General features: G+C 44.1%; 1 protein-coding gene across 1 annotated transcript in view; it reads right to left on the reverse strand.

Annotated features, from left to right (window-relative positions):
* Nipa1 (NIPA magnesium transporter 1) overlaps positions 1-24,440 on the reverse strand; it is a 35,627-nt gene extending 11,187 nt beyond the window's left edge. Inside the window, exons 1-3 of the mRNA XM_051148639.1 lie at positions 24,281-24,440; positions 4,022-4,069; positions 2,822-2,912 (exon numbers count right to left, since the gene is read on the reverse strand). Coding sequence (XP_051004596.1) covers positions 2,822-2,912; positions 4,022-4,069; positions 24,281-24,440 — 299 coding nt within the window. The remainder of the gene's footprint in view (positions 1-2,821; positions 2,913-4,021; positions 4,070-24,280) is intronic.
* Positions 24,441-25,829: the final 1,389 nt, after the last annotated feature.

Here is a 25,829-nt window from a genome sequence, read left to right on the forward strand (position 1 = left end):
ACTGATTTTCTTTCCAGTGCCACATTCTTTTCTATTCTTTGTAAATTTAGCAATTCACTCACTATCAACAGAAAGTCTTATAAACCATACACATACTTTGCCGTCTTTGCTTTTTTTCTGATTTAATTTGATTTACCTTTTTTTTTTTTTTCAGAACACTCAATTGCTTAAAGCATGCACATAGTTTTGTGTCTGATCCCTACAACCACAACAGGGACAGTATATTATACTTCTCTGGGTGAATAACACCTCTTGCAGAACTGGGGCAGTGGGTTAGTTAACTATAAAATGATATGAGAATTGACATACACTTCAAATATGCCGTGTTCAAAGATCATGGAACAAACTGGGAACGCTGAGGACTGATTCCAGGCATAAGCACCATTCGTGCCCTCACAGACTTTCTGGAGCACCCAAAATACAAAGTGACATCAATATGAAGCGTAAGTTTGGATAAGAACAATGTAGTAAAAAGCTATTTTCAAAATTACATGTGGAAAAAAAAAAGTTGATGTTTTTGAAACAGAATCTTTTTTTGAGATTTTGTTTATTTTATGTGTGTGAATGTTTGCCTGAATGTGCGCCTATGCACCATGGGAGTACAGCGCCATCAGAGAACAGAACAGAGCTAACGATACCCTGAAACCAGAGTGACAGGTGGTTCTAAGCCACCATGTGGTTGCCCAGAACAGAACTCAAGTACTCTGAAAGGGCAGCAGGGGCTCTTAACTGTCTCTCTAGTCCCTAGCCATAGAATCTTAAAGGGAATTTAAGACAAATAAAGGCACCTATCACACTCTTCTGTGCAAGGACTGGGGTCTTTCTGGAATAAAACTACAGTCAACATACTCACGAGACAAAATAGCTCTTATTTCTCTTCTATTCTAATCTGTTTATTAATAGCATCTTCAAACGGAGAAGAAAATATCAATATCTTTGTAGCAGGCTATGTTGATATAGTCAGGGGAGGTCTCATAGAAAACTTTTTTTGTTTTTGTTTTTTTGAGACAGGGTTTCTCTATGTTATCTTGGCTGTCCTGGACTCGCTTTGTAGACCAGGCTGGCCTCGAACTTACAGCGATCCGCCTGCCTCTGCCTCCCAAGTGCTGGGATTAAAGGTGTGCGCCACCACGCCCAGCTAGAAAACATTTCTCTAATAAGGCAAGGTTAAGAGTACTGGTTGCTCTTCCAAAGGTCCTGAGTTCAATTCCCAGCAACCGTATGGTGGCCCACATCATCTACAATGAGATCTGGTGCCCTCTTCTGGTGTGCACACATGCAGGCAGAATGCTGTATAAATAATAAATAAACAAATCTTTTAAAAATAAATAAGTAAATTTGATTAGCAATTTTAAAAGGTGATGACATCTCTAAAGAGATTACTTTAATCCTAGCACTCAGGAGAACTCTCTAAGTTTGAGGCCACCCTGGTCTACAGAGGAGTTCCAGGATACACAGAGACACTCTGTCTAAAGGAAGAAAAAACAAACAGAGAGAGGGAAAGAGACTTAATGCAACTCTCACAGGACTGGATTGTTGCCACCAAATGAACTGTTACAATGTGAGAGTGCTCACTAGGTTGCCCACTTGGCTTTTTGCCAAGGGATAAAATAATTTGCGAGCCTCACAAATGGGGTTGCCTGGGGCTGAAGAGACACAGCTCAGTGGGTAAGAGCACATATTGTCCATCAGGAGAACACAGGTTCAGCTCCCAGCTGTGACTTCCAGAGCACCCACACTTACACATCCACATGTCCACACACAGACCACATATATACACATAACTAAAAAAAAAATTGTCTCAAAAACCAATTTTAAAATAAATAAATTTTTATCCTGATGTGGTACTATATAACTTTAATCTTAGAAGTTGAGAGATAGAAACAGGCAGACCTCTGTAAATTCCAGAACAACCTGGTCTACATAACCAGTTTCAGGCCAGCCAGGGCTACACACTCAAAAGAAAAGAAAGAAAGAAAGAAAGAAAAAGGGCTGCCCAATCTTGTACTCTGTAGCCTCTAGAACTATGAACCAAAATTAAAACCTTGTTTATTTTTTTAAAAATGATCCGTTCCCAGCAAAAGAAAATGATCCAGGTCACCAACTTAAAGAGGGTGATTTCTGACAGCTGTCACTGTTTAAGTCTTTACTTCTGTCCACATGGGTAATGGGAGAGTAAGCATGCTCATATTCCTAGTCCCTGGAGGCCTGGCTCCTTCCCACAGGCAGCTATTTCAACCCCTGGAACTCCAACTCGAGTGTGCAAAGCCCCACTTGGAGTATTCAAACACAGTCAAACCCAAGGTTCTAACCCACCACTCAACAGTATCCATTTGCCTGACTGTGTGATGACACACCCTCTTCAACAAGCTTCTGATGCCCAAACGCCATGCACCCCACTTCAGTAGCTTACTGGAACAAGGAGGGAGAATGTCTGTCTAGCAGAGGATGCTAAGCTAAGCATCCACATAAAATACCATCTGCCATTTCACACCACCAAGATTTCTGAGCATAACATGCCATGGTATTAGGAAGACTCTGGGTTCTAAGAAGTTTCCCAGAGCAAAGTCCAGGAGAGGAAAGAGTAGCAGACTTGCTGATAACTATGAGTCACTAAAATACAAAGTACAATAGAGTGAGTTCTAAGAGAAGTATTAGTCACACAGGGAAATGCATTTAAAGGGTTATTATGAACTCTTAGGGGACAACAGACATATCCTCATCAACAATCTTATCTTTTAAACAGAAACAGTTATAACGGAAGGTTTTTTTTCCTATGTAAACAAAATATTAAATATCAAGACAGAATGTCAGTTCTCACCCAAATGGTACTCCAAGGGCACCCAAGGGAGTCACCAGGACCGTAGGGACCGCAGTGTAAGCTAGGAAGTTTCCAATCTGGCCAACAGCCACTGTGAAGAGAATCACAAGGACACCACGTGCCGTTATCAAGCTCCCTTTATCACCGATAAAGAGTTTGCCAGGCTCTGTTCTGAAGGGGCTTCTTCTACAGCCCTTCTGAAGAAGCAAATCTACCTGGTCACACATCCCAGCGGCTGACCTTCCCTGGTCTGGGGAGTAGTCCCAAACCTCTATGGAAATGTCCAGCATTATCACAGTACCAAGTGCGACCGACACTGAATATATTTCCACTCTTTAAATTCTAGCTTAAAATATTTTTACTTTTACATTTTAACATATTCATTCACTTGTTTATCTTTAGCCAAAACATAGCATAAAAGTCATACATGAGATACTAACTAATGCTTGCACACACACATGCGCTGTGCGCTATCTTGATCAGGTTAAACATACCTATGTACTCGAATGTTTTTCATTGCTTTTATGTTGCCAAGACTGACAATATTGTATCCTCATGATATATACAGTAGTCTCGCTACCTGTACACACTACAGTAGTACGCCAAGGCACCAAGGCACCCTGCTTCTTCTGACTACAATCTTTCTTCAACAATTTGGGCAGAGCTTCCCAACTGCCTTCAAGTGACCTCAGACCTGCTCCAGTGGGAGAAGCTGGCCAGAGCTGGCTTGTACAGGACTCTTAGGTGCACCGCTCAAACTAAGCTTATAAGGGGGCTCCTCAGTGAGCAGAATCAGCCTCAACTATGCAGCATTTTGCTTAAAAGGCAATATATGGCATGTGGTTTTAAGAAAAAAAATTACAATTGATTATTTTAAGTTATAGCACACGATCTTTGATCTGTTTTTTGAGCCAGGAAACTCTTTGTTACATCAACTGTGCTTAGAAGGCAAGTCAGCCTGACCACGGGGCTGCCCAGGAAGCGTCTGCACCAAGACAGAGGAGGGAGAGACTGCTCTGATTTCTCCACACCCAGCACAATAGCACAACAGGAGAGTGAATCTCAAGCGCCAAAAGAGTGGGAAGTGTGGGGGCACCTTCTGAGCCACCCCCACTCATGTTGCCCTCCCCATCACTGCCCAGGTGAATGACTTGAGGAATAAATAAAAAGGCCAGAATCTTTACTCTAGAAGCTACTTACTTGCAATTGTGCCAGCCCACCATACAATGTCTGTTAAGTAGGAAGTACCTATAAAAAAAGAGAGGAATATCAATCAGGAAAGCAGGTTTACTCAGTGGCGTGTGTGTGTGTGTGTGTGTGTGTGTGTGTGTGTGTGTGTGTGTGCGCGCGCGCGCGCGCACACACACACACACACACAGTATTTATACATCTCTAGGGGTGCACACCTCTACATGTGGTGTATTTACACATCTATAGGGGTATGCACATCTCTACATGCACAAGTGCAGAAGCCAGAGGAGGGAATCAGGTCTCCTGCTCTCTTTGCCTTATTTCCTTGAAAGAAGGTCTCTCCTCAAACCTGGAAATCTTTTTTTTTTCTAGGCCAATTCACTTGTCCTTGCTCTAGAGTTACAGAAACTAATGAAGTCATTCCCAGATTTCTACATGGGTGCTATGATATGAACTTAGAGCTTCAGTAATTGTACATCAAGTATTCTTACCCACCGAGGCATCTCCTCAGCCTTAGGAAGCAGGTTTATAAACCATATATGGGTACTGGAGAGATGGCTCAGAAATTATGAGCACTTACTTTTTTTTTTTTTTTTGAGACAGGGTTTCTCTGTGTAGCCTTGGTTAGTCTGGACTCTCTTTATAGACCAGGCTGGCCTCTTACCTCACAGAGATCCACCTACCTCTGTCTCCCGAGTGCTGGGATGAAAGGCGTGCGCCACCACTTGCAGCCTGCTCTTACCACTCTTGCAGAGGACCCAAGTTCAATTCCTATATCACACAGCTCACAACTGTCTGTAACTCGAGCTCTCCACCCTCTGACCATATGTGTACAAACTGTACCTCCCCATCCCACATATGTATAATTAGAATTTTTAAATTGAGGTGGAGAGATTGTTCAGCAGTTAAGAGCACTGACTTCTCTTCCAGAGGTCTTGAGTTCAATTCCCAGCAACCACGTGGTGGCTCACAGTCATCTGTAATGGAATCTGATTCTCTCTTCTGGTGTGTATGAAAACAGAGCCCTCGCATACATTAAATAAATAAATCTTTTAAAAAATTTTAGGTCATTTTTAAAAGCTATACACATCATCAGGTAAGAGATTTACAATGACTGAGAGAGAAGTCTTCACATAAAAACTAAATTTAAAAAATAAATAAATAAAATAAAAATTAGAAAAATTTTAAATAAGAAATAAAAACTGAATTTTAAAAATGAGTGTTCTCTTGTTTACCCAGCTCATAAGTAATCTTTAGTCTATCAATGGGTGAGAAGCCACTAAAAGTAGTAAAGTTGGGTTTGGGCAGATTGTATTGATTTTTCTCAACCAACACAGGCTGATCCAAAAGACAAACAATTTGCTCATACAGTGGTTTTCTTTGGCTAAATAAGTCACTACTTAAAACATAAATATTCTTGAGACTCTCCACCCTATTCTCCTGCCCCATGGGAACTTTCAATTTCTAAATTGTATTTATTATTCTTGTGTGTATTTGGGTCATTTCTTCCTCAGACCTCAACCTTAAGGTGATTTTCAGGTCCAGAGGAAACTCTATTTCCCAAAATTGTTGTGTTTAGACAGAAGCCAGCATACCTCAGGAACTTTGAAATCAGCTACCCTCTACCAAAAGAAATCATTTCCCTTATCACTGGCAGAAGGGCAAAGGCTATCTGTGGTGCATGCTGGCTCCAGGCTCCCTCAGTGTCACAAGTGCCTGTTACACAGTTCAGCGTCCATGAACACAGACGCTCTCATCTCCTGCACTACCCTAAACTCCCCCAGCTCCTGGCCTTCCCTTGCCAGCTAGTCATTCTCCTTATAACCCTGCTAATTTGTCTATGCTCCCTCTTCTGCCAGTGTTCGGTCCACCTCTCTCTGTCTGCCTCACTCCTACTCTCTCTCTCTCTCTCTGCACTGTGTCTCTCATGACCAGGTACAGTCTGCTGGCTATGTCCAGTCTACTACTTTCTTTCTCTGCTCTGGATTCTTCCAAATGCCTCTGGCTATTCTCTCCCTCATCTCTATGATAAAAACTTTACCCATAACCACACCATTGAGCAGTTACGTTATCCGTTTATACAATGATGTCTTAATACCTGGGAATTATCTCCATATCCTGAGGTTAGTGTGTTGCCTACAATAAATGCTCAGGAAAATTTGAGAAAGGTAGCTTACAACACAGCAAAAATAAATAAGGTCTAATGGTAAAGAAGTGGGGAATAAAGTTAGTTAGCAGTCACTAGGTGGTATCAGCAGGCAAGTGTTGGGAACCTGTAGGAGAAAATGTATGCTTCTCTCTCTCTCTCTCTCTCTGTCTCTCTCTCTCTCTCTGTCTCTCTCTCTCTCTGTCTCTCTCTCTCTCTCTCTGTCTCTCTCTCTCTGTCTCTCTGTCTCTGTCTCTGTCTCTCTCTCTCTCTCTCTCTCTCTCTCTCTCTCTCTCTCTCTCTCTCTCTCTCTCTCTCTCTCTCTCTCTCTCTGTGTGTGTGTATGTATGTGTGTGTAAAGGTCAGTAAATAACTTCTGGAAGTCACTTATCTTCTTGCACCATAAGTTCCACTGGCTAAACTCAGGTCTTCAGGCTTGCACTGAATGTGCAGTGATGACATCATGAGCACTCACGAGGACTGCTGAAGTTGGACCAAATGCATCTTGCCTTATAAAATGGCCAGGGATGGAATGCTGTGGATTGATTGTGAAATGTCCCCCAAAAGATCATGTATTTGCACACCTGGTCCCCAGCTTTTTGTGCTGATGGAAAGGTTGTGAAGCTTTAGGATGTAGAGCCTTGCTGGAGGAAGTGTGTCACGGGTGTGTCTTGATGTTTAATAGCCTGGCTCTCTGCTTGGTGACTGTAGACACAAAGTGACCAGCTGCCTCATGCACCTGCTGCCATGTCTTTTGTGACACAGCAGACTGGATTCCTTCTTAATCTGTAGGGCTCATGAAATAAGCTCTCCATTAAGTAGTTTCTTGAGAGGAATTTGGTGACATCAAGTAGCAAAGACGCTAATAGAAAGGATCGCCCACAGGGCAACTATTGCCCACAGCAGGATTGTGAATTAACAAGAAGCATGACTGAGGTTAGAGGAATGGATCCCACAGGCACCAGGATAAACATGTGAAAGCAGCCAATGTTAAGGGAAAACTGGAAACGTTCCTGAAAGCTGGGTTCATATGTAATAAAACCACATCATCAGAACAAATACACAATATCTAAGTGACCCGCAATGGTAGCAGGGACCCAACCTTATCTTCTGGAACCTGGACCTCCCTTACCTGTGCCTCCTTTCCAAGTCTGTTTCTCTCATCTAATGAACCATTCCATTCCATGTGTTTTTGTCTAAACCACTGTTTGCAGAACAAGAGCCTGGCAATTTCAGCAGGTGTGCTCTGAACTCAGATGTGTACCTGTAACCGCTGTCAATCAGGGAGTGAGAAGGGAAGCAGGAAAGGCTTTCAAATGCTCTCATCCTTAGCCACAGCACTATCCTCTCCTTCCTGAAACACTTGGGATGATGGGAAAGTTCCCATGGAATGCCTGATCAAAGCCTAGGGAAGGGATCAGATTCAAATTCTCTTTTCTCATCTTTCCATGGTGCCGAAGTTTGGTTCCTCTTACTGTGAGAAGGAGCACGAACAAAATCAACATGCAAAGAAAAGCTTATTTGGCCTACATTTCTCAACCTCATACAGTTCACCTTTGAGAAAAGTCAAATGGAAATTCAAACAGGAGCCTGAAGTCAGGAACTGACGCAGAAAGCCATAGAGGAACAGAGCTTACTCGCCCACTCTTCATGGTTTACTCAGCCTTTCTTATGCAACTCAAGACCATTTGCCCAGGGATGGCACCCACAAGGTGGCCTGGGCCATCCCATAGCAATCATTAAACAAGAAAATGTTCCACAGATTTGCTTACAGGCAAATGCTCATAGAAGCATTTCCTAAGATTAAAATGGTAAGTGGTAATGTGGGAGAGTCCACCTTTAAACTGGGAGGTTCACAGGAAGCCACATGAACCCCAGCCAACCTATAAGACACCCTCCCAAGGGCTTCTGCACACAGCTGCCTTTCATTCATAGGTATCTAACAGATCAATGTGGCCAACAAAGATGGTGATGTCACATGACCAGCCAAAGTGGCAGCACTTATAAGGGCACGGGATAGTACTGATAAACGGTAGCCATCCTCTGAGTACCACTACACCCCCCGCCCCACCTCTCCAGACCTTCTGTTACACCACTGGCATTCACTTGTTCACACCCATTCTTTCTACCTTCCGGCTTCCTAGGAAAACCCACTAGGAATGACAGGGAATGGCAGACTCACATGGGACACATGGCCAGACTACAGCATCACCCTCCATTGAGATAACTCTCCAGGATCCACTCCTGACTCCGCACTGGGGAGGGGAGGATTCACATCTGGCACCTGCAGGTTGTCAACACCTGCCTGCTGCACATGGTGACAACACCTGTGACTCCCCACGTTCCTATCATTAGTCCTTGTGTTCTGCCAGAAGCCGTCTTTCTCAAATTCTGCCTGTTTACTGTAAGCAACACTAGCCTAAGGACATGGAGGTAATTTCCCAGGAAATAAGACATCACCTTTGGGGTGATGCCTAAGGAAAATATTCTGCACACTTGCATTAATTTTTTTTTTGTTTTGTTTTTGTTTTTTGTTTTGTTTTGTTTTTGAGACAGGGTTTCTCTATGTAGCCTTGGCTATCCTGGACTCCCTTTGTAGACGAAGTTGGCTTCGAACTCACAGCGATCCACCTGCCTCTGCTGGCTTAAGTGCTGGGCTTAAAGGCGCGCTCCACCACGCCTGGCTTAAACGGCAATCTAAAACCATAGCCACGCATCTGCATTCAAGCAAACCTTTTCTCCAGTCACCTAATAGCTCAAGAGTTGGGGAGTATTCCATCCAGGTAAAAGAATGTCAGAGCAGAGACATTCCAAGACTTAATCCCTAGAGAAAGAAACAATTTAAGCAACTGGTTCAACCCTTTGCCAAGAAAACGAGTAGAGCCAGAAGAACTGGAGATTAAAACTGGTGTTTCTAACTGCACTACAAGTAGGTTACATTCACCTAGAGACATCAGCCTCCAAAAGACCAGAGGGAGGGCACTCTAACCCTTGAGGACTCAAGTAGACAAAGGGACATTGTTTTTCCATTTCAGAAGCTCTGGTACTTCTCTCTCTCTCTCTCTCTCTCTCTCTCTCTCTCTCTCTCTCTCTCTCTCTCTCTCTTTCTGCTCCCCTCCCTCCCTTCCTCCCTCCCCCTTCCCCCCAACTCCCACTCTAGGATCTTTATAGAAAATTTGCCTTCATTTCCCTTGGACATTATAATACATCCTCAATAAGTGAAATGAGTTTAACCCTGAGAACCTAAAGAAAAAGAAGCTAACATTTTACTATGACACCACAGGCCTCAAAAACAAGCTCAGTGATGGGGAAATTCAGCCCGAGGATATAAGGTTACACTGCAGCAAAACCTATTTTGTAGGAATCAAGGAAAATGGCCTGGCATGTCATATGTTCAGGCCCCGATGGTTCTCCACCAGGAAAGGAGACTACGTCATGCAAATGACGATCCTTGTTTGTGCCTAAACTCTGCTTTCCAGACAGAACACCATGGGATACATAGGGACCCTGTTTCAAAAACAAAAACAAAAACAAAAACAAAAACAAAAACAGCGGTGTAGTGAATGAAAATATGTTTTTATTTTGGTCCCAAGTGTGGCATAGGTAGTGGATGTAAGCATCCTTTTTGTTTTGATCCCAGGTATGGGATGGAGAACAGACTTGTGAGAGAACAGGTGACGTTTATCTACTGAGAAGTGGAACCCACCTTGTGGGGCAGGGCTTGGTTTTTGCCCCCTGAAAAACATCCTAGTACAGACCCTGAGAGGAGATACACACACACACACACACACACACACACACACACACACACACACAAACACACACACGACCAAAACAAGAGGCTGGGGCTTTTTGGGTCTTGGTATTGTTTGGCTGTTCATCACTCCACTTCGAGATGCTCCTAGAGAGAACTGATCCAGCGTCCAGCGAAGGCTTCCAGGTTCTGGCTGCTGTTCCAGGTTCCAGCAGCAGCTTTGGTGGAATTGCTGGTCTGCTGAAATCCTGCTGACTACACTAGGGGAATCGCTCCCAAGAACTGAATCCAACAAGGTCAGGTCTACTTCTCCTGTTCCCATAAACCTCCTTTCTCTCCTGTCTAGGGTAGGTGGGTTAGAAGGGAGGTGTAAGCATTTAAAAAACCCCAAATAAAGTAGGTTTGAAAAAGGTGAAGCCTACACAGTGGGCAACTGTTCCACTTCCACAGAGGCCTACCCCACCTCCATATTCTCCTACTTACCCCACGTTACCAACAAAGGCGTCCAGCCCTGCAGGCCACACAAAGAGTGGAGCTTCCTATCAACCATTTTCTTCTGTGCCTATGCCACTCCCCTTAAGAGACATGCCTAGACTAGCAGTGATAATTTGAGTCCTTTTTCAATTACAAATCGTCAATAACGCAATAACATAGGAAGCATTTCTGAGGAACGTCCCATTTACTAGTTATTTCTGGACCTTCATTTTAGCTTATGACCTCACAAGGTAAGACCTACACTGATGCCTGCTCACGTGCTACATCCCTGGAGCAAAATAGAGTCTTGGAAGATATTTTTAAAATGCATACAAATAATTTATTTGGTAAAAAAAAAAAAAAAAAAAATCTAATGAGCGCCTCTCAGAGCAGAAAGCTACTAATTGGGAATCTAACCCCTTCTCCGGGAAATCACACGCATAGGCAGATAACAGAAAGCCTTATTGCAGGAATAAGAAATTACATATAAATAAATATGACAACACCAGAGAAGATAAATCCAGAAAGGAAGAAAATTCTGCCCTATTTCCCAACAGGCTAATTGGGGCTTTCATGAATTCACCAACATAGAGCCTACATTCTCCAAAGTATAAGCTCTTCTGGGCTAGTATTTTATTATCCAGTCAGCACCAGAGAATAAAAAATGCCTCATGAGACCACAGAACCCTCACACACCACTCTCTTCATGGTTAACAGCCAAGATCTAGAGGAAGACCAAAAGGAACAGAGATGATTATATTTGTCCTTAAAGGCATTGGCTGGACCTACCGAAATGATCCACATAAACCTCAGAGATTTCGGACTGAGGGAAGGTTGGCATTAGGACACTGGGCATGTAAGATCACCAACCACTCGCTGCCATCCTGAGTGTTCAATATGTAAGGACCAGGAAGTCTAACATTAGAAGGCAGATTGATGCTGTCTCAGAGAAGAAAGGGCCCAACTCCTAACATCACAGCCACCTTACAGGGCTCCGGGTACTGAGGGAACGGGCTAGCTCCTGTTCTCTGCTGAAGTACCTTCAAGTATGCTTGAAGTAGCAGGTAAGAAAAGTAATCCGCTATAGATAGTGAAGCCACTCACTTGGTCCTTATTTTCCCCTAGAAACATATCTTCCTGATCTACAGATACAGTTGGGGGAGGAGGAACAGGAATCCCTTCCAAGAGAGTATCTTACTACCTCAGGCACCTGCCAATTTGAAGATCAGGTTTTTCATTATATATTCCTGAGAATCCCTCAATGCCCTTCTCCCACCTAGGAAAGAGGCTTGTTGCGATACCTAGGGACAATTTTGTAATTCTCTAGGGGCTCCAGAGCTCGGAAAGCCCTAGTCTCCAAAGTATTCCCAAGAAAGCACCCAACAAAAATAGACCTGACTGGGGTACAAGGACCCTTGAGAATGAGCTAAAACAACTTGACCCAGTCAAAAATCCACTGAAAAAAACTGGGATAAGCTATCCAACCAAAACGGATCCATTAAGGAGGGAAGTTGAATTAGAAATACAGTCTATCATTAAAGCTTCTCTACAACATGCCTGCCGTCCTCTGTCAATTTCCTTGTAAAACCCTAATCTTCCTGGTACATAAGGCAAGTGGAGAAAGCCAAGCAGTCCAAGACTCTAGGCTTGTCCATGAGGTGGTGATTCTACTGAGTCCTCTGATGGCCATTATATTCCCTGAGTCTACTAAGTGGTCTTCAGTTGCCATGTTTATGTTGATTGCCAACTTGACAGGATCAACAGTTCCCTCGGAGATAATGTGAAGGGTTTTCTACTTTCTGTTAATTAGTCTGGAAGGTCCCATCCTAACTTCCATACTAAATAAAAAAAGAAGAAAGGGAACTAAGTGCAGCATTCACTGCTCTCTGCCTCCTGACTGCAGACACAATGTGACCAGCTGCCTCACACTCCTGCCATCATGACTTCCCAGCCAGGATGGACCGCCTGTGTCCTAAAATTAGAAGCCAAACCTCCCTGAAGTTACTTTTGACAAGTCTTTTTTCATAGCAAGAAGACAATTGATAGGAGAGAGGCAGGGCCAAAAGATGCCCTTTCTTTTTTTGTGTTCCTTTACACCCTGAACGTTGGTTGGCCTGTTCCTGTTGTTTTGTTTTGCTTTTGCATGGAGAGACCCAGTTGCTGGACCTTCCCAGCAGTGAATGTGGACAACCTTCCTGGATGGGGAGGCCTGGTGGCACTCAGAGGAAGGATAGCAGGCTACCAAGAAGAGACTTAATATCCTATAAGTATCTACAGGGGAAAGTGGTCCCCCTCAGTCACAGTCATAGGAGAAGAGAGTAAGGGGAAAATGGGAGGGAGGGAGGGAGGAATGGGAGGGAGGGAGGAATGGGAGGATACAAGGGATGGGATGACAATTTAGATGTAATATGAATAAATTAATAAAATATATTTAAAATAAAAAAAAGGATCAGAGAAGGCCCCATATTTTGCTGCATCGTTTTAGACCTTAGGGCCTAGTTAGGGCACAAAGAGCAGTTTTACAATATGTAGGTGATGTGTTAATAACTACTATAGATAGCTCAGATCAAATTACCATCAAAATCCTAAACTTTCTGATCCTTCAAAGACATCAGATCTGCGGGCAGGGAGGCCAAATAACTCAGCAGGAAGTACAACCATACAACCATAGCCACATCAAGTTAGGGATAATTGGACTACTTCAACCAAGAATAAGACAGCTACTTGAACACGGCTGGATTTTGTCAAACGTGGATTTCTAACTTTGGACTAATGACAAAACCTCTCTCTGCAGTTTTTAAGGGCCTAGACTCTGAGCCCTTCAACCAGATGCTCAATCAAAGTGATTTTTTAATCAGATAAAGTGGGCTCTCATGGAAGCCACAATGCTAGACAGGCTTGATCACCAAAAGCCCTCTCTACTATTTGTGGTGGAAAAGCAATCTTGTGGTATTGACTAAATATATAGAAGCCTATCAATTGGTACAGAGGAAGAGGCCCTATATGCCTACTCTGTACATAATTATAGTCAGTAAGCAATCATTAACAGAAGGGCAGTCATGGCCAAAGTACCCAGCCCTCCCTCAAAGACTCAGAGACAGCCACCACATTTCCACCACGGCACTAGAAAAAGATCATAAGGATGTAATTTGTTCACAAGGAGCCACTGTACAATATGTAGATAATACTTTAATACGTAGCCCAAAGAGAGAAAGCTCAGACCAAAATACCACTGGAATCCTAAACCTTTTGAGGCTCATAGGTATCCTCCGAAAAGGCCCAAACCAGCCTTCTATGAGTGAAATCTTGTCCTCCAAGCACCTTTCCTTATCCTGGTGCAGAGTACCAGGTTTCGCTAACAACTAGAGATGCTTTCAAACTTACCTTGACTTTAAACTCGCTGCTTTCCTAGCCAAACTACACATAATCTTCTGCTCCACTTTTTGTTCACTATAGACCTGGGACAGAACACTCATCAGTAAACATGATAGCCTAAATACTTATAATTTCCTCTGCCAAACAATTTATTCCACTACTTTTGAATCCAGCCACACTCAAACTCTTAGGGCATGGGCAGGATGTAGCCAGTTTCTTTGCTAGCTCAGCTCCCAGGAGAGCATATTCTCCTCTGAAACATCATAAGCTAGGTCTTCACTGACACCATATAGAGGCACTTCATTTGAGACAAATACCTCCATCAGATTTCCCTGTAGGCAAATCTGTAGGGCACTTTGTTGATTAATGACTGATATAGGACAGCCCAGCCCACTGTGGGGGGGGGGTACCACCTCTGGGCAGGCGGTCCTCGGTAAGAAGACAAACTGAGCAAGCCAGTAGGCAGAACTCTTCAATGGCATCTACTTGGGTTCCTGTATCCAGTATCCATCTTTTTGTTGTGAAGGTCCTATGATCAGGTTGGTTTTGGAAGGATAGAGTTTGGAACTTTGGGCTGAGAAAAGCCATTGGGAGCTCAGAGCTTAATGGGCCGATGCAGGTGGGGGCTTGAAAGACAGGAATGCACATGATTGAAGCCTGACTTTTCAAGTTTCAGAAGGCGGAAAAGACTCTAACCAGGCCATTCATGTAATATTCTGAACTAAGAATTTGTGGTTCTATTCATCAGGGACTGACAAATCAGCTGCGGTTAAGAGCTCAGAACCACTGAAGTGAAACTTCTGCTTTACTGGGACAAGCAATGCTGTTCAGCTGGAAATGAATAATGAGCCGTGATCAAGAAGACACCAGAACGACTGAGGATCATTAAGTCTGGGAGTATTTTCTCAGGGTCAGCACATGGGTGCTGTGGTCCAGAGGAGGCCATGACCACATCTCATACTAAGAGCCAAACCTGATAACACACAAGAGTCAGGTATTGGTTTTGAAGGCATGAAAATGACATTAAAAGCAGCTAAGGCTTGAAACTGTGTGCCAGGCCTGAAATCCTTTCAAGGGGAGCCAGGAGAGGCCAATGGTGACAGTGCAGCCTCACAGTTGTAGTGAAAGGTCCAGGACTGAAGTCATGGTGAGAGACTGAGGTTTGGCAGCAGGAGGCAGGGTCAGAGTCCCTGAAGAGAGACCGGGAGAAGCTATGGGTGGAAGTTCCACCCAGCTGCAGCAGGAGACCCCAGCATTTCAAAACTGACTATACCAGGCCTGGAGAGAGTCTATGAACAGTGGTTGCTCTTCAGAGGATCTGGGTGCAAATACCACATGGCAGCTCACAGGTGTCTGTAATCCCAGTTCCAAAGGATATGACACCCTCATACTGATATATGGTCAAGCAAAACATCAATGTACATAAAATAATTTTAAAAAGAAAGACTGAAGCGGGGGTTGGGGGGGACACAAAGGACACTACCATTGTATGGCTGCCAGGACAGCAGCAGCTGAGTGGAGCTGGCATGAGCTTAGGGGACAAGCTGCCTGTACTGCAGAGGACTGAGAGGGAGATGTGGCCCAAGCCTTTTGCAGAAGCCCAGAAGGTCCTAAATGAAGCCCAGATACTGAACAATGAACTATTTACATTGTTGGAGTTTAGTTTTCTTGGTTTGAATGTTGGCTGTGTGCTCTGGTTATTCCCTCTTAGAGTAAAATGTACTTAATTTTGTTTGCTGGTGCTTATGAGTCCACAGTTAAGAGACTTTAGAAGGACGCTGATAACCTAGAGAAATTATAAATACTTTGGAGTTTCTTTGAATGTTGAAGGTGACTCTGAATGTTTTGTTTGTTTTCAAGACAGGGTTTCTCTGTGGAGCTCTGGCTGTCCTGTAATTTGCTTTGCAGACCACGCTGGCCTCAAATTCACAGAGCTCTGTCTGCCTCTGCCTCCCCGCGTGCAGGAATTACAGGTGTGCACTACACCCTGCTGACTCTGTCTGTTTTAAAGAGTTTAAACGTTAAAGATTGTGGAACTTTTAAAGTTAGAAACACGTTTTATATCTTGATGCAGATACTAATTTAACATCTTGGGGACAGCAAGAAAGAAAAGGTTGTGTTTTAACAATGCTGTGTTTGTTTAGCATCAGGTCAAGAAAGGCTCATTGTTCTGGCTAGTTTTATGGAAACTGCATAATAAAATGCCCCACCAGACCGGTCTGTGGGCAAGCCTGTGGTACATTTTCTTGATTTCTCAGATTCCCTGAGAGAACTGAGAGGTTACACTTTACTGCATAAAGTTGAGAGGTTGCTATGAAGATCCCAGAGTGCTGGAAATGCCAGACTACAGAATACCTGCCAAAGAAAGCAGCAGGCATCAAGAGGAACCTGCACAAGAGAGAAGCCACATATGCGTTTGGGGGCAGAGCCAAAGGGGGCTCAAGTCCTGCTCAAGTCGCTGGAGCCTTGGTGATTCGGCTACAAGGCTCAGAAGTTCATGGAGCTGCCGACTTTGCTATTTGGCCCATCTGGTATGAATCTTGCTCTGTACCCAACCTTTTCCTGCTGCTATCCTACGCCTTTCTTTCGGAAAGGGAATATTTATTTTGTGCTATTGTGTTGGAAGCATGAACCTTGGTTTTTATTTTATTGCACTGTATGCGTGCGCTTGTTTGTATGTGATGGGAAGGGTAGGACATGTGCTGTAACAGGTATGTGGATGTCAGGATACAACTCTGTGGACTTGGATTGCTCCTTCTACCTTTGCACAGACTCCTGGGACCAAACTCAGGCCGGCAGCCCTGTGAAGCAAGCCATCTCACTGACCTCTTCTCTTTCTTTGTTTCTTTCTTTCTTTAATGTTTTTATATGAGCTCAAAGTTTTAAAAATTGTTCTGAGCTTCAGAAGACAATGTAAGAACAGTTAAAAGACTATGGTGTAAGCCAGGTGTGATGGCACTAGGTAGGCAGAAGTAGGAGAATCAGAAGTCCAAAGCAACCCTAAACTTCATATTCAGTTTGAGGCAAACCCAAGATAGGTGTGTGTGTGTGTGTGTGTGTGTGTGTGTGTGTGTGTGTGTGTGTGTGTGTATGAGACCTGACTATCTAAAAAAAACCAAATTTTAAAAAGACTACAACAATTTTCATTGTTGGGATGCATTTTGTGCACTGCAACTGTTCCACTTCGGTACCACACTTCCTTTTTTTTTAAGATTTTATTTATTATTATGTATACAGGGCTCTATCTGCATGTACTCTGCTTGCCAGAAGAGGGCATCAGATCACATTATAGATGGTTGTGAGCCACCATGTAGTTGCTGGGAATTGAACTCAAGACCTATGGAAGAGAAGGTGGCGCTCTCATTTACTGAGCCGTCTCTCCAGCCCATTTACTTTTTTGGTTTTTAAAGACAAGGTTTCTCTGTGCAGCCTTGGTTGTCCTGGAACTTGCTCTGTAGACCAGACTAGCCTGGATCTCAGAGACCCACTTGCCCTGCCTCTCCAGTGCTGGAATTAAAGGCGTGTACCGTCCCCGCCAAGATCAGTACCACTTTTCTTAGTTCCTCTCTAATTCCTGTAATAAAATACCTTGATAAATGCAGCCTAGGGGAGAAAGAGTTTCTTTGGCTCACGGTGTTAATATGCAGTTCATCCCAGTGGGAAGTCACAGCACAGGAGCTTAGTTTCTTTTCTCTTTGCTATGACCACATACCTGGTAAGAAGCAACTCAGGGGAGAAAAAGGTAGTTTCTGCTCACTGTTACAGTTCAACAGGGTATCGTCCCTCATAGCAGGGACTCCTAAGAGCAGGAGGACAGCTGGCCCCATCTCATCCAAAATCACAAAGCAGAGCGTGAACAGGAAATAGGCTCTACTATAAAGTCTCAAGGCTTGCCCTCCAGTGGCTTACTTCCTCCAGAGAGGTTCCACCTTCAAACAGGCCCACAACCTTCCCTGTGCTCCCATCTGGCGACCAAGTGAACACACGTGACTACAGTGGGACATTCCACATTCAAACTACAACACATCTAATACCTTCCCAGTGCTAAATAGCCACCTGCCTATGATGACCTCCCTGGGACAACTGACTATCTCTGTAAGGCTTGAGCCAAAACGAAACTGTCCTCCCTCATGATGCTTAACAAGATAAGTAATAACAACAACTCATCTGTAAATTGCTACTTATTGCCTTGGAAACTTCCAGCTCCAGGTCTGTAAAACACTCCTCTCTGCTCCTCTCTTACTCCACTCTGGGGCGTCACTGTTAGTATACTTTTCCATCTGCCCATTGATTTGAACAGCTCTGAGGAGGGCCAGGCTTATTTCACTTAGCAGAATGTCAAGATTTATCTGTTACAATGTATCAAAATTCCTTCTTATTAGCTGCTAAGCGATACTCAGCCTTAAAAAAGCACATTTTGCCATCTGCTAAAGTGTGATCTAGAATGTTCTTCAAAGGGCCATGTGCTCAGGGCTTAGTCCCCAGCTTGTGGCACAGCTAGGAGGTAGCAGAACCTGTTAACACCCAGGGCTGGCAGGTGGTCTTAGGTCACTCAGGTCTTGAGGGAGATTCCAAGGAGACTGTGAGCCCTTGTTTTTTTCCCCACCTTTTTCTTGCAAGCTCCTGCCTGGAGTAAGTGTAATGAGACTTCCAAAATTATGAGTCAAAGTAAACTTTGTCCTTATTAAATCATCACAGGTACTTGTTACAGCAACTGAGAACTCACTAGCATGTCACAGACCTGCTCAGTGGGGGCTAGGTTCTTGGGAACAGGGGTTTTCTGAAGTGTCCGTGAACAGAGATAAGGCGGTGACAAACAGACACAACCACACAGATGAGTTTGTGTCTGAGGGTACTTTTTAAGCAAGTGGTTTAGAATTTTATACTTTTTTTTTTTTGGAAACAGGGGGGTTTGTGGGATGGATTAAGTCACTCCCATCTATTGGCTTGGTGAGTAATGCCTTTATGACCAAAAGTGCAAAATGTCTTGATTTCCTGCTTTCACTTCCTTTGGGTAAGGCCACATCTAGGGGTAAGCCAAGAAGTCGAACTGCTGGATCAAACAGTAATTCTATACTTAACACTCTGTGGAAAGAGCACACTATTTTCCAAAACAGCTGCATCATTTTACATGCCAGCTAGCAGTACCATAAGAGTGTTACATTCTCTAAGTCCTTGCCAATACCTGTTTTGTATTTCCTCGCTGACAGTTATTCTTGTAAAGTAGAATTTTATCATATCCTTGATTTCGCAAAAAAAAAAAAAAAAAAAAAAAAAAAGGAAAAATTTAAAAGATCAATCAATTCTTCCTGGTCTAAAGCATACTGTGTAGAATTCAGTTAATCAGTTAATTAATTATTAGTCAGTTAGTTAATTATGAAACACCCTCAGCCAGTTCTGAACAGCCAACTTTTCTGAGCCTGGTCTCTAGGCAGCCCAAGTCCCTCTTTATCACCATCCATGAACAGCCTCTCAGCAACAGCCAACCTCCGGCCCCTCCTCTAACTGGCTATCTCCAGGAAAGCCATGGCTACCAAGAAGAGTTTGCTCTTATCAGACTCAAACAGCTGGAGGGGCTCGCGCCTACCTGCTTGAGGTGAGTGCTTTCTCAGGAACTGTCTGAAGTCCCACCAAAGACTCCTCCTCACAAACTTGGGCACTACAACTTCTTTTCTTTCTTTCTCTCTTTTTTTTTTTTTTTTAAAGATTTATTTATTTATTTTATGTATCCGAGCGCTCTGCTTTCGTCACACCAGAAGAGGGAATCAGATTCCATTACAGATGATTGTGAGCCAGCATGTGGTTGATGGGAGTTGAACTCGGGACCTCTGGAAGAGCAGCTGGTGCTCTTAACTGCTGAGCCATCTCTCCAGCCCCTCAACTTCTTTTCTTACTCGTTTGTGTATTTGGATTTTTGAAGCAGGTCTTGCCACACAGCCAAATCTAGCTTTGAACTATGTAGCCCAGAATGGCTTGGAAGATTCAGTCTGGTTCAGCCTCCTAATCAGCACTCGGATTACAAGCATACCCCACCACACACAAGTCAATACAGTTTATTTTCAACATTCTTGAAGACCACCCCAATTCAGAGAAGAGTCTCCAGGCAGAACACTGCCAGCAAGAGGCCTTCTACCAATGAGCTGACATCAATGCTCGTCCAAGTTCCCAAGACTGGTGGACTCTGTATTGTGTGTCAGTGTCTCCCTCTGTGCCTTACCTGACCCCCTCCTTGCTTCAGATCTTCTTCTTGAATATACTCAGGGCTTACTATGGCACGCCTAGTCCCATTACAATGCTCTTTAACACTCTGAAATAAATACCATTCTATTTGGTGAATGTCTCGTTACAATTTAGAGAGTCTTCTAGTCTGAACCTCAAGTAGCCACCAAAGGGCTACCAAAGGGCCATATGCAGAAAGTTTGCTTTACTAGCTCATGGTGCACCTAGGGGAAAAGGCCACCTTTAGATGAACGGGCTTAGCGACAGGAAGCTGGACTATTTGGCACATACCTTTAAAGAGACTGTGTGATTCTTCTTCCTCAGTTTCCCAGCTGCCCAAGCTAAACAATCACCCAAGGCTTCAGTCACCACATGTTTCAGTGCCCATAATATGCTATGCTGCCACAGACCCAAAGCATCAGAGAGAAACTTCTAAAACTCTGAGTTAAAATAAACTTCTCTCTTTTTTTTTTAATTGAGTTTTTCAAGACAGGGTTTTTCTGTGTAGCCTTGGCTGTCCTGGACTCACTTTGTAGACCAGGCTGGCCTCGAACTCACAGGAATCCACCTACCTGCCTCTCTGCCTCTCAGAGTGCCAGGATTACAGGCGTGCGCCACTGAGCCCAGCTAACCTTTCTTCTTTTTAAGTTGTTTATCTCAGCTACTTCCACAGCAGCAAGAAGCTAGCAAAGGTTGGTACTAACTCTGGGCATTTGGAGTAGCTGGCCCTCTATATACAACGAGTCAAACAAGTCTTTTGAAGAATACACGTGCAGATATAGCTCAACTGATAGAGCACTTGCCTAACATGCATAAAACCTCAATTTGATCCTCCAACACTGTTTAAACCAGGCATTATAGCACATACTTGTAATCCTAGAATTTGGGAAGTGGAGGAAGGAGGATCAGAAGTTCAAGGTCATCCTCAGCTACCAGGTGAAGGCCAGCCCGGGATGCATGATAGCCTGCCCCCCAAACAAACAACAAGTCCATACTGCATCTGTACGAGCTTTGTCCTGGCAACTATTCCCTTAAACAACAAAGTGTAACGGCTATTGACAGACCATTTACTTTAAGTTTTGTAAGTTGGTAATAGGCTTTGGAAGTATAAACAAAAATTAAGTATAAAAATAAAAAGAGGATGTCATAAATTATATGCAAATACCATGCCATCTAAATAAAGCAAGGGAATCGAGCCTATGCAATTGTGCTCTCTTCTGGGGTCCTGAACAACATCCTGTGAAATTCAGTGTGAGTGAGTGAGTCCTCTTTCCCAGGTCATTCAACGGCACAAGAAAGAAGCCAGGTATTGAACCCTGAGTGTGCGCTTCAGAGGGCTTTCTCCAGCTCTCCAGTGGGCTCACTCATTGAGAAAGTCCTTTAAAGGGGACATTTAAAGCAAGCAGGTCCCAGCCTCTCCACTGAAGAACTACAATTAGAATTTAGCTTCCATGAGGTTGAGCTTTCTAGGAGTGCTACCACCTGTCAATTATAAAGGCAGACTCTTCTAAGGAAGCAGAGTTAGTTACACTGTAAGAAACCACAAGGTTTCATCTCTCTTAACCTAAGAACTTGGCCTTCCTCCTCTTCCATTTCACCCTTCTCTCTCCTCTTCCATTTCAGCTATTTGATGGTTATCAATTCTGTTGGTTAAGTAGATACGGTAAAGTTTGTTTACTTTAAGAGAATTAAGTTTTACTTTACTTTATGGGGGCTTGGAGGCTCGCGCTGGGATTACGGACACATGCCATCATATCTGCCCTGAGAATAGATTTTTAAAACTGTTCTAGCTTCAGTATCTGTAATAGTACATAATGTAAGTTTCAACAATATCTGTTAAAGTAGACTTACTAAATAAAGCAAGATTGGATGCCTTCCATTACCATCTCAACCTATAGCAGTTGGTAGAAGGTGAGGAAATAAAAACTAATGAATGACAGGTGGATTTGGGCCCAGGGGAGGTCTGCTCAAACTACTGCACCAACCAAGGACAATCCATGCAGTAAACATTGAACCTCTACTCAGATCTAGCCAATGGACAGCACGTTCTCCACAGTTGGGTGGAGAGTGGGGACTGACTCTGACATGAACTCTGGTGCCCCATATTTGACCACTTTCCCTTGGTGGGGAGGACTGGTGGCACTCAGAGAAAGAATAAGCAGGTTACCAAGATGAGACTTGACAGCCTATGACCATATAGTGGCGGAGGAGGTCCCCCTCAATAGGGTAGAAGCAGGAGGGAGGGAGGAACGGGAAGATACAAGTGATGGGATAACAATTGAGGTGTAAGCTGAATAAATTAATAAAAAATAAATTAAATGGAAAAACTAATGAAATTGCATTTTTACATTATTATTATTATTTTGGTCTTTTTGAGACAGGATTTCTCTATGTAGCCTTGACTGTCCTGAACTCACTTTGTAGACCAGGCTGGCCTCGAACTCACAGCGATCCACCTGCCTCTGCCTCCCGAGTGCTGGGATTAAAGGCGTGTGCCACCACGCCCGGCCCTTTACTTTATTAATTTAAAGGCATAGTATGGACCCATGTGTGGTAGCACACACTTGTAATCCCAGCTACCCAAGATGTTGAGGCAGGAAGATCATGAGTTTGAGACCAGCCTGGGCTACACAGTTAGAGACTATTTTGTGAGGTACATACATACATACATACAATAAAATATATAGTATGTAGGTTTGAATAAAAACATCCACATAATTGGTTTTTGGCTTTAAAAAATGCGGTGCTTAAAATTAGACCCAGGACCTCAAAAAACAATTTTAGGTTAGTTTCTTTGTTTGCTATTTCAGCAGCCCCCTGGAACACAAAAAAATGAGCTAAAATAACACATTTACTCTTGCTAGTCAATTGGATTATTAAGGTTTTTTTTTTCTTTCTTCTTCTTAACTAATGTCTATGTTCAGAGTTCTTTTGCTTTCCTCTAATGTTTCACATTTGGTGGTGTGTGCTCTGAATCCTTCTGGCTGTCAGAGTTCCTGAGATTTCATGGCCTTGATTAGAACACGAGTCAGGTATTTTGTATGATGCTCCTCAGCTGAGGTTTATGTGTTTTGTGTCATGTTTCTTTCAGAGTTATCCTGGAATCGTGGGATCTGCAGGAATATCACACAAGTAAAGTATTCATCTCATTCAATCCTATAAAAGGCACATTTATTTTTCAGTCCCAACACGCACTTTCGCCCAATCTTGATGCCTATACAAATTGACAGACAGTCCCTACGTGCAGTTGCCAGATCAGTCTTGGGGAACCATACTTGGTTTGACTTAGGTCTTATATTACGACTGCAATGCTTTCATTTTGAAATTCAGTTCTTTAAATACATATTGCTGGTTTTGTACTTTCACTCAGGATCGTCAGTTCTTTGTCCCTTTTCTGAAGGCTCCTGGCTCCCTAGGCAGGTTGGTTAAACTTTTAAATGTGTTCTGGAATTGGAACTATTAAGTATATCTACTTCCCATGCCCTGGCTGCCAAGTTCTTACCCTTGAGCTCTCGAGGCTATGGCTCCAACCACAATCCTTTCTTGGCCTCTCTGAAAGCAATGTTTACTTTTCCCTTCAAACTATTCTGCCCCTTGGTGTTCAGTGCCTGTCACAGGGCCTCTCAACACAAATGACACGACAGAGACAAAGAAGGGCTCTGTGCCTCATCGCACTTCTGTATCACTAAGTAGTAGTATTTGGTGACCTGTCAACCCAGGGTGTGCTCAGTGGGCCCATTTGCACGCCTGTTAGACGTTTTCTTCACAACCAGAGGTAACTCAACTAAGGGCCCCAGGGCAAAAGCCGCTGGAAAGAAGAGACCTTGCACTCAAGGTGAGAGTGGGCACCTCAGTGGTGCCTGCACATCCTGCGGGCCCACCACACACTCTTACTCCTTCACGCAACCAAATGCTCTCCCAAGAGCACCCCCAGGCCCAGTCTATGGCAAAGGTAGGCCTGGCTCCACCCACCTCTGGATCCCATAAATACGAAGCTCTGCCCCGCAGTAGGTGAGTGCGGGCCTCTGGGCAGCAGGGCTCCAAGCTGAGCACCTGTCCGGATGCTCTGCTGCAGGGTAGGGGTTAGAGGACTGGATGGGGACAGGAACGAGGCAAGAAGTCCGGTAAAGGGCTCCTGAAAGTGAAGAAGGCCTCCAAGGCCGCTGGTAATAGAGAGAGAGAAAGCAAGGGACAAGGAAGCGATGCCTTCGGCGTTGCCAAGGGGAGCCCGCCCGTGTGCTGCGCACAGGATCCCGCAGGCGCGTGGCGCGGACCCCGGCCCGGCCACAGCCCGCCCTACCTCGCCTTTTAGCGCGCACAATGCCCTTCTTCTGCAGCACGAACGTGGACCCGTTCACTAGGCTCGACACCACAGCCACGCCCAGGCCGAGCGACACAGCGGCGGGGCTCGGGCCGCGCGCCCCCTCCCCGGCAGCCGCAGCCGCCGCCGCAGTCCCCATGCCGCCCGCGCCGCCCTCCGCTGCGCGTGCGCGCGCCGCGCCCCACGGGCTAGGAGAGGAGCGGCGTGGGGCGGGGCGGGGCGAGAGCCGGAGTCTAGGGGTCGGACAGCGAAGAAAGGCGCAGGTGGGGTGTGTATGGGAAGCGTGCTATGGGGACAGAGGGTGGAGAGGCCTCTGAGGTCTGCGTGGAAGCTGATAATTCGGTAGAGGGAGCCGGTGCAGCTCCTGAAGTAGAGAGAGAGAGCTGCAGTACTCAGAGACCTAGGGCTTTTGGCAGAGAGGGTCATGCTGTCCCCAGACCTCATAGGTCCTCTAGGACCTCTGATGTGCGCTACTAAAGACGTGCATTCTTCTCGCTGCTCTGCTCCCCATGACGTCCAGCTTCCTTCGCTCTGGATCATTGACCTTGTGATCATACAGTATTATTTCATTTTAGTTCTGAATAAATTATTATCAAAATTATAGGAGAAAGTTATTTTGACTCACTTTGCCAACTCTCACCTAAGTATTGTGGCCATTACCCACACCTTCAAAGGCAATGCGCAATTTTTGTCGTTCATTGAGTGTCACACAGCAATCAGTTTTCATGTTATCACACAATTATTGTTTTAATACTCGTGTAATGTCCATGAAAATAAAATATATCAAATCATTCGGCTGCTTGTTGGTTGTTAAGTTGCTCCAAATGTTTTCCCCCTTATTTTAAATCACTCTTTAATGAAAACTTTGTTTTTCAGCACTGGTAATTGAACTCAGGGCCTTGTGTATGAAAACTTTTCTCTTTATTGAAGAAGTATGAAAGAAGTTTTATTGGGAGGAGGCGCCCTGGGGGTTAGTGTAGGGACTTGGATTTATTGCAGACTGTCGTGAAGCTAGGGACACAGAAAAACGAAATAGGGCTAGAGGTATTATTATTTCCCAAGATAAGATGCTAGGGGCACCTATGGAACTGTGGAGACCTACATAATGTTTATAACATTTGGTTAACACGTGGTTTACTGATGGTTCATTAGCCACTGATGGAACCAAAATTAATGGAAAGTGGAAGCCTATACACTGGGGGATAGAATGGCCAGTACTGAGAAAGGAACCACGAAACCACATAGCACTATTGGCTATAAGACAAGCAACTAGTAAAGCAAAAGGGAAGTCTCTGTCTTCTCCAGTTCATGATGATATGTACGCAGTGGTAGAGCTACATGGTCGTTCAAATAGAAGACCTCTAACTGGCAGGTAAATGGCAAAGATATCTGCTCATGTGAGGCAAGAATGAAAACGGCAAAGCCTAGTAAAAACTTAGGAAAGACATCAAATTTATGTAGCTTATACAGGCAAGACAAACAAAATGTCTGAAAATAATGACATAGATGACAAATTGGCATCATATTT

The sequence above is a fragment of the Acomys russatus genome, chromosome 7 (assembly GCF_903995435.1).
Source record: "Acomys russatus chromosome 7, mAcoRus1.1, whole genome shotgun sequence".
Lineage (NCBI taxonomy): Eukaryota > Metazoa > Chordata > Mammalia > Rodentia > Muridae > Acomys > Acomys russatus.